At 33.3% G+C, this 17,419-nt stretch overlaps 3 protein-coding genes across 33 annotated transcripts in view; 2 read left to right on the top strand and 1 right to left on the bottom strand.

Annotated features, from left to right (window-relative positions):
* Positions 1-17,419, top strand: part of LOC129792365 (transient receptor potential cation channel subfamily A member 1) — a 1,125,827-nt gene that overhangs the window by 670,289 nt on the left and 438,119 nt on the right. The gene's annotated exons all lie outside the window — the stretch shown is intronic.
* LOC129792430 (PIH1 domain-containing protein 2) overlaps positions 1-17,419 on the top strand; it is a 927,269-nt gene that overhangs the window by 471,731 nt on the left and 438,119 nt on the right. The gene's annotated exons all lie outside the window — the stretch shown is intronic.
* LOC129792352 (sorbin and SH3 domain-containing protein 1) overlaps positions 1,007-17,419 on the bottom strand; it is a 102,888-nt gene continuing 86,475 nt past the window's right edge. For 22 of the 31 annotated variants that reach the window (XM_055831312.1, XM_055831314.1, XM_055831279.1 and 19 more), the window contains 4 exons: positions 7,527-7,854; positions 7,336-7,450; positions 4,110-4,549; positions 1,007-2,365 (listed from right to left, as the gene is read on the bottom strand). In XM_055831312.1, the coding sequence (XP_055687287.1) occupies positions 2,197-2,365; positions 4,110-4,549; positions 7,336-7,450; positions 7,527-7,854 (1,052 nt within the window). In that variant the 3' untranslated portion in view covers positions 1,007-2,196. Of the gene's footprint in view, positions 2,366-4,109; positions 4,550-7,335; positions 7,451-7,526; positions 7,855-10,079; positions 16,350-17,419 lie in introns of those variants that run through there. The other 9 variants (XM_055831277.1, XM_055831280.1, XM_055831283.1 and 6 more) reach the window with 3 other exon arrangements.

Raw genomic sequence — 17,419 nt, 5'->3', positions numbered from 1 at the left:
TTTTTGAATGACTACAGTCAGTTGTTGATGAAGATACCAAAATGGAATTCTCAATAAAGTCACTAAGACAGAGAAAAAAAAACTAAAGGCTTTCATTCAATTTCCTTTTATTTCATAAAAAAAAGGTTTTAAAAAAATCTTTATTTTTCTTTTCTTCTTAATAATTTTGCGAATTAATGAAAGTTTGTCCATCTGACGGTTTTGAAAATTTTAAAATTCTTTTCGATGTTTTATCCGAGACGCAAAATGTAGGATTTAGTGGAGGCAAGCACGTGTGGAGAAACTATTGAAACATCGAATAATTTAATGTTTTGGAATGTTCCCAATATTTCATAGAATATCGAAGACTCACATTGAAGCATATTCGATGTTTTATCAGAGACGTAAACATAGAAATTTGTAGACTATCTAAAGAGAAACCAAAATGATAAATCGACGTTATTTTTTAGCTTGTTTCCTTTGACGTATACGCAACAGAAAAATAATTTGCGCTTCGACTCGATGTTTTAATGTAGAAAAAGAAACAAGTGGAAAGCACAATACAGTAAAATCATTAATTGTTTTAATTACATTTCTTGAGAAAAATAAAACATTTCATACCCACAAGTACACAAAAAATTAAAAAAAAAAATAAATAAAACATCGACATTATGATCATAGAATGTGTCTTAACTAATTATCAAAGACACTTCGATCGTAAAGAGTGGGTAAATGGAGTTTTGGAGACTTTTTTGTCTTAAAAAAAGTAAAAAAAAAACCTTTTTTATATAAAAAATCAAGATATTTTACAGAAAAAAAAAATATTAAAGAAATATTGATTATGCAAAATAAGTAGAAATTACTTTCATTTGAATTTCATTTGAAAGCTCAAGAACTTTTTAAATAGGATTTATTATCGGATTGAAGAGTAATTTTTCAACACTCCGGTATGACTTTTCCCACATCATTTATTCCAATTAATTAGGTAATGAATAATTTTTGTTTATTATTCCCAGAAATAAAAACATTTTTGTTTTAATTAAATTTCAAGTACAATTTATTTTCACGGTGAATAAAATGTGTTACAATTCTTTTTGACAAGTTTTTTTTTTCAATATGATTACCATACATTTTTTTGTTTAATAATTAGTAAAAGATCATTGTAAGAAAATTTGCAAAAATTGATTTTTTCTTTCAAAGTGAAAAATAAAATATAACTTGATACGGAGATTAAAGAGCAAATATATTTTCAGTATTAATAGAAAGAGCTCCTTAAAATCTCCCTAAAGACACGTGAGAAAAACACTGTGGCATTTTGTAAATAACTTGTATTAAGTTTTTTTTATCTTTGCAAAGATTCTTTTTTTTTCAGCTGAACTTACTTCATTAATATTCTACTAAATAAGAGTTTTCAATTCGGTTTGTGAATTTATTCCCTCATCTAAAGGCACATTTATTCAAAAAAGAAAAAGTATTTAATATCGTATTGAGTTTTTACTTTATAAATCTGGATCTTGTTGAAAAATTTTAGCACTTTTTGAGTTGAAATGGCTCGAACGTTGGCTTCTAACACGTTTTTTGTTTTAACTATTTATCAGCTACACTAAAAGATTTTTTCATTTGAAAACATCCACAACTGGCAAAATTTGGGATAAGTTGTTAATTGTACGACCTTAAAGAGAAAAAAAAGGCAGAAAAATATTCTTTTTTATTATTAAGAGTAAAAAATATATATATCTCTCTATTTGACAACAAATCTCTCTCAGAGGTTTTTTTTTTTATTTTATAAATGATAAAAAACAAACAAAATAATATAGGCGCTATCAGAGATGTTTGGGTGATGTTAAAAATTTTTGGGAATCAATGACTAGTTATCCACATAATGTTCTGAAGAAAAAAATGAATTTTTTCATTGAAATTATTGAGAAATCCTTCAAGAAGAAGCTCCCAAATTAATCCGAGATTTCTTAAAGGTGTTTCATGTGCGCAAAATAATAAAATAAACTAAAGAAGAACATTTTAGAGAACAAAAATAAATGAATTATTAAGTGTTAGACACTTTTTGTTGATTTTTTTTTGCACCACTTTAGAACACAAAATTTAAAGACAAAAGGCAAGGGCAAGAAATGGGACCGCAAGATGAAGTGTGGCGCACGATTTCGATGCCCTAGTGAGGCACACAGGAGGGGACAGGGGTGGATGTTACTTTTGGTTTCTCTATAATTTCTCTACATAGTTCCCCGGGAAGGTTCCGAAGCATCCTGTCCGCTGGGATGTGCCCACAAACCAGCCGTCATCGCACTTTTCCAGCACATACACAATGTCTCCTTCCTCCATTTCCATTTCATCTGGATTCTGTGGGCGGTATTTGTAGAGAGCACGGTAGCTGGAAATTAATTAAAAATAATTTTAAAAGGATGTCCCATAATTGTTTGGACGGATTTCATGCATTTAATTTTTTTTCTTATGAGTTAAACTCTAGAATAATTTGAGAAAAATTTAATGTGTTGATGGAATTTCATTAAAATAATGCAAAAAAACATAGGAATTCTTTAATTTTAAAGGTGTTAATCCATATCAGTTCATTGTACTACATTTAAGAAAAAAGGTACTTCGTTGATTTTGAATGTATTTTAATTTCATAAAAAGCTTTTGTTTTCAAAAAAAAAGTCAAATTAATTAGTTAAAAAAAGTTTTTAGAACTTTTTACACGAAATTTTAAGAAGTTTGGTTGAAAATTAAATTTTCTAGACAATTTTGAAATCATATTCCGCAAGGACTCCGCAAAATGCCTGTACAAATCTGAGTTAAAATTATTAACTTTATCCTGCATATCCTTTTGAGAAAATTTAGAGGAAAACTAAAGGAATTAGAGGCAAATTTTCTTTTGATTTTTCCATTAGAATGTCCAAAGAAGAATGAATTTTTTTAAAAGAATTTTGAGGGTAAAAAATTAAAAATTTAGAACTAGGTATACAATTTATTTAAAAAATATTTTCAAAGAGAATTTATTTTAAATAGAACTTTATTCATTTTAGGTTAGTCTTTTACCACTATCATTTGAAAGTAAAAAAGTCAGACAAGAAAAATATTATTAAAAACCTTTAAACTTATCAGGAAAACTAAAACGATCTTCCAATTTTCATTAAAATTCACAAAAAAAATGCGAAAGCCACGCTCATGTTGCACTTCGTATCAGTTTTTTTGTGTGAAGCATATGCTCTGAATAATGATATATTTTCTATTAGGGGAGGGCGGGGCTAATAAAGTCACTTAAGGGTTTGGAAAAAGCCGAAAATATCATATTTCCTAGCTAGATAGAACAAAATGATCTGAGAAAGAGTTGTAGGGCAGTAAATTTCCTAAAGAAATGAGCTATACATGTCGCTTTATCTGTTTGGGAAATATTATATTTTGAGCTTTTTCTAGACCCTTTAGTGACTTTTTTAACCCCGCTCTCCCCTACTTTTCTGGATTTTCTTAAGTTAAAATTGGTTAAAATGGGATTTATTTTAATATTGTCAATGCATTTGTTCTCGTTGTGGAGAAACTGACAAAAAAACAAATTATAAAAAAATGATCAGCAGTAGATCAATGATGCATTTGCTTCATATACAAAGAACGAAAATTGAAGTTAAATAAAGAATAAAATCTTTTCTATATTTTCGAAACTGAGTTTAGTTATAAAAAAAAAGCATGGTTGAAATTTTTTTTAGCTTTCCCGGATACTTAAATAATTCTCTATCTCTCTCTTTCTTGCCATGTTAAATGCCAAGAGAAGCTTAAAATGAATAAACTCATTTAAGAATTTTTTGAGCGAATAAACCATTTTCCCATGTTTTCATCCTTTAAAAAATCTCCTATTTCTGAGAAAGAAGGGAAAATTTTCTTTAATAAAAAAGCTAAAATTTTCCTCTATTTCAAGCTAAAAAATGATTTTTGTGCTCTTTTCTTTTAAATAAAAGAAAATTGAATCAAAATATTAAAATTAAATTCACATAACAAATAGCGAATTTTCCAGAGACATTAAATCTTTTGAAAATTTATAATCTTGAAGTGCTTTAAGGAAAAGTCCCAATTAGTTATTTTTAGATTCCTCCCTATGAAATTAATCAATCATCTCAACTTACGGTATGGGATCAGAATTGGTATCCACGTGCAGCACCTCCGTCTTCTTCACCGTCTTCATTTCGCGTATGACGCCGTTCTCGCCCACAACGGGCGCTTCGAGCTCAAAGCGCGTCTCGCGTGTGTACGGTGTGATTTCCTGCGTGGGTGTGATGAGGGAGTGCGCTGCCGGCGAGCCCACGGGCTTACTCAGCACCATGTGTGCATCCTCCGATCCAATGTCCGTGAGAACCTCCACATAGGCCACGGGGAAGATGCCCTTTCGATTGGCAACGCGCCCCTCGAACCAATTATCATCGACACGCCGTGTCAGCTTGACCAGCTCCCCCTTGTTCAGCGACAACTCAATCGCACTCTGGGCATTGAAGTTGTACTTGGCTCTCGCTTGACCCTCTGCTGGCTTGGGCTTCGGCGGGCACCGAACACCGTCTTTGGATATTATCTGCAAAGACACGAGACAGAGAAAGTTGTTATCGCTTTCGGTGCGTTGGACTTTCATTTGGAGCCACACACACACCGCCTTGGACGCTTCTTGTGACCCCAACTGATCTGACACGCTCAATCATCTCTCATGAGACTCTTGAGGATTTCTCCGCGCACAGTGAGTTTGCCCCGTGCGATCTTGCAATTACAACTTCAGGGGTCTCACAGGTGAAAATTTGCACCTCAGATCATTTCTCTCCAAGCAAGTCCCCAAATTAATAAATTAAACTCGAATAACTTTTTGTTAAACAACATTTCCTCGATTTTTGCTACATACGTAAAGGCCAATAAATTTCACTCGGCGCGCGCGATCTTTGTAACATACGCAAACATCATCGCGAGGAAGATCATCACGCAATTACTTTTCATTTCAAATTCATAGACAAGTAATTGTTTTTAGTATTTTTCTGCGCCATGTGAACCCTTCCTCTCAATCTTCTCAATCTCTTATGCAATTTCTCGCATTGTTGAAACATTTTGCAAATGCGGGAAAATATCTTAACCTGCCGCATAAAAGAATCGCCCATCATTTTATGGAGAAAAAAATTATAATCATGCGGGGAAATAAATATTTTTTTCCTTAAAATGTTGAGAAGAATTTTGTAAGTCGAATCACGGAAAGGGGGTTGAGAAATTCAAGTCTGTGAATGCAAGATTAATTTAGAATAACTACGTATCGTGCTTTGTTTATGTTGAACAATGTTTTGGATGTGGAAACATTTAGCATGGAACATTTCTATATAATTTATGTCTAAATTGGAAAAGGAATTTTCCTCAAATAATAAGATTTTTTCCTTAAACTACATACTTAACTAAAATTTGATGAAAAGTTTGTTTGAAATATTCCTGAAGTTAGACATTTTTTTTGTTAAATAATCTAGAAAAGCTAGAAAAGTAAATTCTCAGTCAATATTCTTGAAAACAGTTTAGTTACAGTTGCAAAGGAAAATTCTTCTTTTGAAAGAACAATCTAGACTCGGTTAGTCTTGTAAAGGATGAAAAAAATTAATATGAAATCGCAATAGAAACTTCCCATTTTCAATTGACATCAATAGGGAATATTCGGTTAAAATTTGACGAAAAATTGAAAGAATGACGTCACTTTTGTATTTTTTTTATCTCTTTTAATGTATAGGAGAACGTGGCCCAATTCCGACCTCCAAAGGTCCGCGCAGAATGTGAAAAAATGGTATAAAACAAAAAGCAATATTCTTAAATTTGGTACCATTTTAAAGCCCATTTAATGCTCTTTTTACTCCCATAACTTAATACATTTAAAGTTTTATCACTTTGTAGTAATAGCGGATTGAAAAAGGTCGAAGGAGGTCGGAATTGGGCCATGTTTCCCTATGTGAAGTAGAGATTCATTGTTAGAAATTACAAAATCATCAACGAAGCATCAGAAGAAATCTTTCGTGCATTAAGAGATAAAAAAAATGAGAAACTGACGTCATTGTTTGTATTTTGAACAAATATTTTACGACTTTTCACAACCATTTTATTGGAAATTTGGAAGTCTCTTTGGCGATTTCTTATTCTTTTTAGATCAAAACGATTAATTATAGGGGAGAGCGGGGTTAAAAAAGTCACTTAAGGGTTTAGAAAAAGCTCAAAATATAATATTTCCCAAATAGATAAAGCGAAATGTATTGCTCATTTCTTTAGGAAATTTACTGCCCTATAACTCTTTCTCAGATCATTTTGTTCTATCTTGCTAGGAAATATGATATTTTTGGCTTTTTCCAAACCCTTAAGTGACTTTATTAGCCCCGCCCTCCCCTACAAAATTAATCGTTTCCTGAATTGTTTCTTCGAATCGAAAATTTTCCCATGCAAAAGTGAGTAAACTCCTTTAATTTTAAAGTTCATAAATTCTGTTTTTAACTGAATTGGTTCGAATTTATGAAAATATATTAATTCAATGATTTTTTGTGTTTTATGGAAATCCAGATTAAACCATTATTCTCCAATTATGCTTAATTAAACTAATTTAAGATATTTATCAGAATCAGGATTTTTTTTAATAAATTATAAATGTCAAAAAGAAGATTTTTTTTTACAAAGTAGCAAATATGTATGCTTATTCGTGTGTTAATAAAATAATCAATAAGATTGTGAAATAAGAAATGTGCTGGAAAATCCTTTGAAGTATTTTCCTTCAATGTTGAATTTGTATTCCTTCCTCATAAAAGGATTCTTTCATCATTTTCAATGGATATCTATGCATAAATTAAAAGAAGTTAAGTGAAATGGAAATCAAACCCCATGGCACATTTTTCACAATCTACAATGACATTTTTCTCATAATAGTTTTTTCTTCTTATTCCATAGAAAGATTTTCCAATCAAGTCTCACAATCCTCTTTTCATCCTGGACTCATCTCCAACACTTAGTCCGGGGGAGGGGGTGTCTTGACGGCTTTTTAATAACACTACTGAGCAAGATTTAAAGGAAACGACGCCTCTCGCGTAAGCTCAAAAGCTTCCGCTTCGGGAAAGATTTATTGGAAAAATGAAGAAATAATTTTCTTTAAGGGATTGTTTTTCGCCAAGATAAGGGAGATTAAGAGCGTTTTCTTAAATTAAAGTCTACGATACAGAAAATTAATGATTTAATGCTGAATGTGAGGAAATTTTTAGTTCTAATAAAAAAAATACCTAATATCTTTTTCTTAGATTTTTAAAAGTAGCCATAAAATAAAATTCATAAAAATTTACAGAAAAAGATTAAAAATTAAATTTTTACCTCGACATAGTTGACCGGCAATAGGCCCAGCATAGCGTTGTGCTCCCCCTCATACCAGTTCCTATCGATTTGGCGTCTTATGTAGATGATGTCGCCTTTCTTGAAAGAAAGTTCCCTTTAGGAAGAGCAAGAAAAAGTCGTTAGAAGGATTTTTATAAAATAGATTTATGTAGTCGAACTTTCATGCTTACCTTGCAGATTGGCCCTGGAAGTTGAAAAGTGCTCTTGCAACAGTCCTAGGTAGGAGTTGCTTGTGGTAGTCCTCATCTAGAAAATCGTCGAATCTATTGAGCGGTACTGGAGACTTCTGATTTGGATGCGTATCCGTGTGACGACGATTGCTCATATCCTGCAATTCCTGCAGATACTTCCTGCGCCTCTCCTCCTGGTACAGCTTCTTCATCGTTTCCGCTTGACGCCTCGCCAGTTCCTCCTCCGGAATTGGATCTTTGAACTCATAGCGAATCGGGCTGCGATAGTGGATGTTTACGTCTGTCTCCACGTACCGACGCGGTGATTCTTCGGGGGCAAAAAAAAAAAAACAGAATATCCATTTACAAAAATTGCCTGATAAATAGCATTATTTTGACCTCTCAAAATTTATCATTGGCAAAATATTCCCACCACGAATGCAGAGAAATCAAAATAAATTAAAGTCCATAAAATAAACGAGCACTCTGCATTGCTGATGCCAATGATTTAGAGGAGATAAAAAAGGCCCAGTGAGAGAGAAGCGACAAAACATTGGCCATATTTGCTCGCGCGGAAAAACTGAAGGTTCTCCTCGGATTTTCTTTGCTCAACAGCAACAATGTGAATCAATGCTGGGTGGAAGAAACTTCAAGAGTCCCATTAAAGTGTAATATGAAGAGGTATTTGCTTGCACGTAGTACGCGAAGAAAAGTTCACAACAATTTCCAGTAAAATCATAAAATGCGATTTAAAGTTCGTCAAATCGTAAACAAAAAAGGCGCATAGTTGGAGTAGATATATTTTATTGTGTAAAACATCGGATTATGAGAAAAGTCTCAGAGAAACGCAAAGAACTGAGTATAGAAGAAAATTTACCTTCGCAATTTATATGAAGAATATTTTAATTTAGAATGCAAGAAAGTATCAAAATAGATTAAAGAAAATATGAAAATGAAAAAATTTCAATTAAAATGAGGAGTTTATTGACTAAGATATATAGCTGGGTAACTTTAAAAATTTGCGACATCAAATTTTTATTTATTCTTAAATGATAATTTCTTAAAAATAGAAAAAAAGGATTATTTTAAGACAAAGAAAAACTCGTAATTTAAGTTTCTCTATGAAAATACCTAAAAACTAACTTTTAATAGAATGACAAATTCAATTATTAAAATTTTGTAAGGTTCCTTAATTAGGCATGTCGATTTTTTAAAATAAATTAATAAAAAAAATATTCTTTAATTTGAAATCTAAAATTTTTGCAAAAATAAGTTTTAAATAGAGATTGTTTTTGATTCTAATTTATTATAATTATTTTTGTTTAATTTATATTAGGAACTAATTTAAAATGTATAAGATTAAAAAAAATTATGAAAAAAAAAAAATATAAAAAATCAAATATTTTTAACGTAATTTGAGAAAAAAATAAGCAGTGAGGTAGAACAACTCTAAAAATAGTTTTCTGTTTGTTTTTTTTTCTTTTTCTTTGTACTGTTAAGCAAAATAATTAATGGAAAAACTAAAAAATAAAATAAACAACCAAAAAATGTTTATTAGGCATAAACTTGAAATATGAAAAATTATTAAAAATCATTTATATTACTCTGATTTAACTGTTATATCATTCTGTTTAACTGTGTTATCATTCGTAAGCTTTCATGTAACTTAACTAAAGCTCGTAGGGTGTGTTTTATGATTCACTTAACATAAAATTATTTAATCAATTTGTTTTAACATTTTCAGATAGCTATTATAGTTTATTTTTCATTATCAATAACCCTTTCTAAGTTATCAAAATTTTTTAATATAAGCTTTAAATTTATAGTTTAAATTATTAATCTTAAATCGTTATGAATTAGCTCAAAAGTGGGCGTGGTTTGATCTGCTTTTTTTCTTTCCAAATATGTAGTAATTTTTTCTCATCTAATTTCAAGTTCACTCAAAAAAAATATGCTCCACTCTTTGTGCCACAACTCTATAAAAGCCTCTCTTTAGTGCTCCGAAAAAAAATCAACAAATTATCATTTCTTCCAAAAATTTGTTTCCACTCTAACTCTTTTCTGCCCCGAAACAATTGCACATAGCGTGCCCCCTGAACAAAAAGAGATTCAACTTCCGCTGAATTTTGCCTCTTTGACACGAAGTTAATCACCCCATTGAGTGGGAAGAGAAGTCATATCGCGTTCTGTGTTTAACTTTGTGTCGAAAAAAGTGCTGTAAATCCCGTGGCAGAGTAATTAACGTCTTGGAGATGAAATTTATATACCCCGGGAGAGTTTCGTGCATGTATTTGTGTTTAATTTCACAAACAATTGTCGCAATTGTGAAGCAAAGCGTGGAGAGAGGAACATAATTAATTTCATAATAATAAGCAAAACTCTTCCACGAGATTATTGTACATAGCAATGTTCTGGCGGTCGCGGAAGGTTTTGCATTTCCGGGGATTGGGTTGAGTTCGCATGATTTAGCGCACGGAGGTTGGGCTAGAAGAATTCTATATGCGAGGTACGATAGATAGGTATGTAAATATGTAGGTATATTTTGCGTCTAACCCATCATCTTGGTGGATCGTGTGATGATCAAAGTCCTTCAGGGGGTCACAAACACTCGCATATGAACAAATTGGCGCAAAGCATTGAGAATTCTGCTGTAGCGAGCAAAAAAAAGACGATCGAATCAATGAATCGTCTCCAATGACACAGAAACTAACGGCAGTGAGTGTAGCACACTGATCACTTTTTTTTTTTATTAACGTTCTCGCGCGATGGAGCTCGCGGGCAGAGGCGCGCGTTTGTTGATCTTTTTCTCAGTTTTGCGATCTCTCGAAGTTTTGGAACAGCGCACGACACGACCTAGTCAAGACGATGTGGCTGGTGCGACTGAATCTCCACGCTCGGAGATCGCATCTACGCCGTACAAAATGCTAGAGAGCTCGCGTTGTCTCCTTCTCCAGCCTCATTCGCGCAACATAATGTTGAATGAAGTGAAATTTATGTATGGCGCGCGATTTTTTTTTTCTTACTCCATCTCATTCTCTCTTTCTCGTCACACCAGATCCCCGCCCCCCTGCCCCGCGCATGTGATCACATTCCCCCCCTTGCGCGGTTCAACAAATCTTTCTTCGGAAATCACAGAAAGTCTCACGTGTGTGATCACCACGAGATCGCTGATAAAAGGGCAAGAAAGAGAGACAAAATGAAGCACTTGCCGTGGAAGTATTGGCAATTGCAATTTGTAGATCATGTGAAGATCGCGATCTAATCCCCAATTAGAGTGACAACGCAATTTACTCTCACCGCCACCGTTTTTTTCCCCTCACAATGACCAATTATTCCTTCAAAATGATCAATTATTTTCACCGTCAATTGATTCAATTTACAAAACATCTCCGTGCGCATCTTTTGCACACTTCATGAACCTCGCGCTTCCCATGTCCGAATGGACAGTAAATCACATAGGTGAATGCTTTTTAGGCAACGTGAACGTCCAATTATGCCGGGAGAACGCTTGAAAACGTGCTTTATGGTAATTTTCTGATTTCAAAATTCTCAGCTTCGTGCCCCTGACCTCATAAAATTCATATTTTGACGTAAATTTCGCGCACATTGCGAGGAAGATTTGTTTGCAAAAGGTTATCGTACAATGCGGTTATTATTTAGCTCTAAGCCACACAGTGAGGGTGTGAGTTTAGTGGGAATTTTTTGCTTAATAGCTTGTGGACACTCGTGCTCTGAGAACAACAAAATTCTCCACAGTGTCAATTTTTTATTTATACAATCTATTCAAAATTAGTTTCCATTAAAGGTTTACCAGTTTAATCAGGTTTGTAATATACCAGGCGCCTCCATTGCGGGTAAAAATTATCTATAATTTGTGACTTAAACACTTATTAGTCGGGACCTATATATTGTATTCAGAAGTTATTCAGAAAATAAAGAAATTTTTTTTAGTAAATACCAGGCGTCTCCACTGTAACTAATAAGTATGTAGCAATGTTATTCAATTATGCTATAAAATCATAAGATCTGTCATAGAACTATCTCTACTTCTATTTACTAATTTGTAACAATAGTGGAGGCGCCGGGTAGTAACTTAATCCGATTTTCCAATTGTATTAGATTTTGTAAGGTCAGATAATTTTATTTGTTAACTTTGAGAGCATAAAAATGGTGCAAAAAGTTTATAATATCATCTAAAGGGAGAGTTTTAGAACTTATAACGTAATTTTAAGCAATTTAAAGTACTTTAAAGTAATAACGTAAAATTTAAAGCATTTTAATTGAGATTTAAATTAAAATTTAATTTTTCTAAATAATTTTTAAGTTGGATTTCACGAAAATTTTTAAAAGATCCTAAACATTCAAGTTAAATTATTATTAAAGATTATTTTTTATCTACAGTGGAGACGCCAGGTTCCCACGAAGCCCCTTGATTACTAATACTGCCAATTTTAAACGAACACTACCCAAGAAAGCAATAGTTTTTCACCCTTCTGTGCCAAAAACGCTTTCCTTGCACTAAAATCTCCAAGAGATTCCTTTTCTTAGCCAACAAACTTGCAAACTCCTAGTAATTCTCCACATATAATCCCTTTATGTGGATTTTCATGCAAATTTCATTCCCCCACGTTCCACATCAAAGAAATTGTGGAATAAATTCAATTGAAAGTGCATTCTAATCTATGAGAATAAGAAGTGTCTCTCGCGATCAATTAGAGTGCTGAATGCCAAATAAATTCTCCAGAGTTTTCTGCGAGAGTTGCCACAAACAATCGCACATATAAGAGAATGTTCTTCTTTATGCTAATTGACTCGTTCATCTCATTGCGTGTATATTTTCTTTTTTTTAGTTCTTGCATTTCTCTCTCTTACTTTGCCTTATTTGCCATTTTCTTGTGACTGTATCTTGTTCTCTATTCCTTCTTGTTTTGTGCAATTTACAAAGCAAGTGGTGAAAAGCTCCATAGAGAAGGAAGCTTTTGCACGCTTTCGACACACTCTTAGCGAGGATTAGAGATGTAATATAGGGTACTCTTGCAGTAAAACGAGGCGCCTCAATTTTCTTTTATTTGTATTTAATTTCAATTTAATTCGCCGACAAAGTGAGTGTTCACGAGGCAAGTGCGCTGCTGGAGAACTTGATATGGACATACTCAGAAGAAAGTCCCGACGAGACAATTGATTTACAGAGACTACACTGAAGATTGTTTTGTGCGAGCATTTGCGCGCGTATATTTTGCTCCATTTGATAAAAAAGAAGTCTCGTCTTTGCAATCTCTTTTACGATACCCTATAAATCTTCATCTCTCTTTCTCACTCGGACGAATATTATGATGGCTATGGGAGCACACATAATCATCCCATATTATCTACCAAGCAAGCAAAGCCATCCTCCCACTGAATATTAGAGAAATCGTTAGTGTGCAATAAAATTATTTTTATTATGTCGAAGAGAGGCTTCCATCCAGAGGGGTTCCCTAAAAGTTGGCACATTCTCTGTCCCCTGCTGCCCTTCTTGAGACAATAAAAATTGATTGACCCCCTTTTTTTTGTTTTAGCAACTCGTCCAAAAGTTACCGCACACGGGGTGAAAGTCATTTCAAAAACTCCACACACACACACTCATCACACGATTTATGCATCAGCATAAAACATAAATTAATGATAAGGCAAAAGTTGTGAAAAGATCAATATATATTTTCACTTTTCCTTCCATGGGAAACACGTTTTGAGAAAGCAATAAAAAAAGACGCGTAAAGATCGCGTAAGAGCGTGTGATATTTGGAAATTAAAAGTGAATTTTCACCAAAAATCTCATTATAATTTGCATTAGAGCGCCAATTTTTTAGCCGGGTGTCTATATATAATATTTTCACTTTTCACGCTGCTAATCGGAAGAAAGTATTGAACTCTATAAGTTTCATGCTCATTTCATTTGTGTTTCACCTGTTACACCAACTTATTCAACTACTGAGTTAGTTCGCGCGGTTTGCGGTGCAGAGTTGTGAAATCAATAGATAAAATTATGTTTATTTGAATGTTGGGAGTTTTGGATGTTTATGTAGCTAAGTGGCCAAATTCGGACAGATTTAATAAACCGCAGATGTAATTAATAAAATTGATAGAAAAGCTATTGAATTCCAAAGTAAGATTTTAATAAATTAAGATCGATGGAACGTTTTCGTTTCAAAGCACTATTTTGAAAATGATCAAAATGCCTTATTTTGCATAGTTTTTTTGTTTATTGAGTTAGAATCAGTACAGGATTACGCCTTAATAGTTCCTGGACATTTAACGATAACAAAAGGAATCCACAGGATGAAGACCAAAGAAAAATCGAAAATTTCAAAATCGATTTTTTTGCTAAAATAATGTCTTATTTAAGCTTACCTCTAAAAAGTATTTTTTCTACATTTTGCGGGTTAACTATCTTCTGCTTTAGGCAAGGAAGAGTGGAATAAACTTACTCAAGAGTTTAGGTAAAACCGTAAATTTCGTATTTATTAATGAAGCAGAGCTTTTTATAGGTCATTTCCAGATCAGTACGACACTGAAATTTATAATGTTTTGAGTTTTTTCTAAGCTTTTGAAGGAGAAGAAAGTCTTAAATTTTCAGAAAAAAAATTGTTTGAATAAATATTAGTTGAGTATTTTGAGTAAATTTTAGTAAATATTGGCTCGATTATACTCAGATTTTATTTTCAATTAAATTTCTAAAGTTGCTTTTTATATAAATTTTTTTTTATTTTCTTAGATTCTTTACTTTTGAATAAAATTATTGAAACAGATTTTTTTCCAAAAAATGGGTTTTCCTTTTAGTTTCCTTTGGTTCTAAATATTTAAAGATAGGAATAAAGTTATGAAAAATCGTCTAGAAATTAATTTTTTGTTTAATAAGATAATAAAATTGAGATTCTAAAAAAAAGCTCCATAAATTTGTTTAAAGTCTTCTAAAACATTTTAAGTAAAACTTTAAATTTTTTTTCAACTTATAATTCACGAAAAGTCCCTGTAAAAATCAGCTTTGAGATAAACAAAATGCTATCTCTCCTCTTCTAAACATTATCCTTTCCCTTTTAATCAAAATATACATATAATACTTTTTTGTCTTAAACGTAGGTAATAATGTCGTGTAGAAAAAAATGTATATTGCATGACACTGCTATATACAATATGTACGAAAATCTCACTCCCATTTTCTACATAAAACCTCATCACAGAAAACTACGCAGTGATATCATCTCTGGGTGTCTGCTGTGAGAGTATAAAGAAAAGATTCTTGGTAAATATGATTCTCACTCTCAAAAGGCAATTAAAATGTCGTGGAGAAGTGGGGCAAAAAGAGGTTTGGGAAGAGATGTGAGGTGTTGTGAGATACTAACTGTACGGTAGAGGTCCGTAGATAATTGGCAGAGCTGCCATAGTTGTAAAGTCGCTGGGAATCGCGAGTCCTCCGGCAAAGCCATTTGGGGGTGTGGGTGGCGTGGGTGGTCTGTCGGTCGCATCGGTGACATCGTTGTGATTGTAATCGGATATGACGGGATTTGCATGAGTTATAATGTACCCAAAGGACTTGGTTATACCCAATCGATCGCCCATTTAGTCAAAATGCAAAATTCCTATTATAGCACAACCACTTTTAGTCACGTTTAGCTATTCGCACGCATAATCATCACACAATTTTGGGGGGTTTATTGTAAAAGGGAGGCGTGAGTTTGGTGGATGGTGGAGTACTTTTTTTGGCGCACTTAACACGTTGACGGGTGTTTAAATACTTTTTTTGTGTTCAAGTGCAATATCACTTCACTTCAGCACATCAGAGTGAGAGCTTTTGACTGCGGAATGTCTTATCGGGCATTTTTATCACCTTTTCGCCATGAGCGTGTGAACGGCACTGACGTCAAGACAAATAAAATTCAATGGTTTCGAAGCACTTAAAAGTCGGAGGAGATGTCGGTGGCACAACAGTTGGATGTCACCTAATTGAATTTATAAACCATCCCCCCACGGAGCACAGTCAAAGGCCCCTCAAGAAGGTGCACGAATCACCTTCTTGTGCACTCCTTGGTCACTTTATGGCCCCATCCGCATCCCTGAGGCTCTTCACACGAGATTACACTTCTTCGGTATGGAGCTTAATGAGATTAAAACCCAAGTTTTGTCTCCTTTAGCCACCCACAACCACCCCTTTGCTCGTCTGTGGCTAATCACACAGCAAATACAGCACCCACTGGGCCCTCGTACACCAGCAGCGAGCTCTTCAGACACAAAACCCACAGAGTGGGTGCAAAATAAAATATTCTCTCATGCGACACACGAGCGCAAATACAGAGGATCTGTCCTCCTCTGGGTTAATTTATTATTTATTTTTAATTTGCCTAAATCCCAAGAGGATTAAAGAGGTTCACTCGTTCTCTTTTCCACCACACTAATATTTTATTCGGGGCACCGGACTCAGTTGAATTATTGAGTAAGAGAAATTCAAGATGATGATGGACGTTGCTTGATGAATTATTCAAATTTCACAAGTTTTCCCACAATTTTTCCCAAGCCTCTACCCCCGCGCCACGTTTTATCACATTATCCGATTTTCCAGATTTCATTACATTTCTCTCGTCACCCCCGAAAAACTTGAAAAAATTAATATCCGCTATTTTATTTTAAAAATTTCGATAAATGTGGAAAAATTTCGCAGAATGAGTTAAGAAATCCACCTACACCTGTTCAAATTGCACTTGAGACTAAAAAAATGTGTCGTTTTTTTTCTCTAGGTTTACGATTGTTTTGAGTTTGCGGTTTCGGCGGTAAAGGCAAGAGGCGACCACGAAAGAAAACATCACCTTCAAGCGACCGTTGGGGAGAACCCAGCTGATCATGCGATTTCCTTATATTCATACTAAATAACTTTTTTTTTTAATAAATTGAAGTTTTTTTTATAAATTTTGTAGCGATTCATTTTCTAAATAGATCATAAATTGTTTATAAAAAATAATTGTTATAAGATTAAAAAAAACAGATGGATGTTTTTAATATCTTTGTTTTGAGGGCCTGATGAAGAAGCGAAATTTTATACAATTCATTTAATTTTATTCATCTCATAATGGTTCCCCACCCCCCGTTTATTAATTTAATAATTAATTTAATAAAGTTTATTAATTTAAAAAAAAATCTTGCCACGAAATAACAAACTTTACAACTAATGAAGTGTTTTTTTCGAACGCTGTCAAAGAAAAAGTCAATTATAACGCGTCCAGTTATAAGAGTTGGTGTCCCACAACGTGTAGAAGTTTGTTTATGCGTTGTAATGCGATTTGTGAGCAGAATTAGTAGACAAATTTGATTTTATTGTAAAATTCGGCAATTTTATGGATAAAAATGGTCATATCTCTGGTTCTATAAGACCTACAGAAATTTCTTGACCAGTTTTGAAAAGGTATTAAAGCAGTCTATAATTTGGGATATATTAAGATACTTTTCAAGGTCACCTCTAGAACACAAAATGGCGGCTTTTTGTTTTACAAAAACAGTTTTTGGCATTTTTCGTCCTCAAGAAATGGTTCTAGAGGTTTCTGATGTTCTAGAAAGTTGTAGAGAATTGTAAAACCTTTAATTTGATACCAAGTTGAGCGAAATCGGACAAGCCGTTCAAGAGATATGGTTCTTAGAACTTTTCAAATTCAAGAATTTTTCAAATGGTCATTTCTTCTAAACGGCGACATAGATTTTCTTCATTTTCGGACTGGTGAAAGATATTGACTCAGGCTACAACATATCAAAATTTAAAAGAAATCGATAATGGGGATTCGGAGATATTGCCCCTTAAAGTTAGGCAATTTTTGTTTTTGATTTTAGCGCCTCTTGTGGTCATTTCTGAAACTCAGAATGTTCCAGAA

Source organism: Lutzomyia longipalpis, chromosome 3 (assembly GCF_024334085.1).
Source record: "Lutzomyia longipalpis isolate SR_M1_2022 chromosome 3, ASM2433408v1".
NCBI lineage: Eukaryota > Metazoa > Arthropoda > Insecta > Diptera > Psychodidae > Lutzomyia > Lutzomyia longipalpis.
The sequence above is the reverse complement of the archived record's forward strand: the minus strand, read 5'-3'. Positions and strand labels throughout refer to the sequence as shown.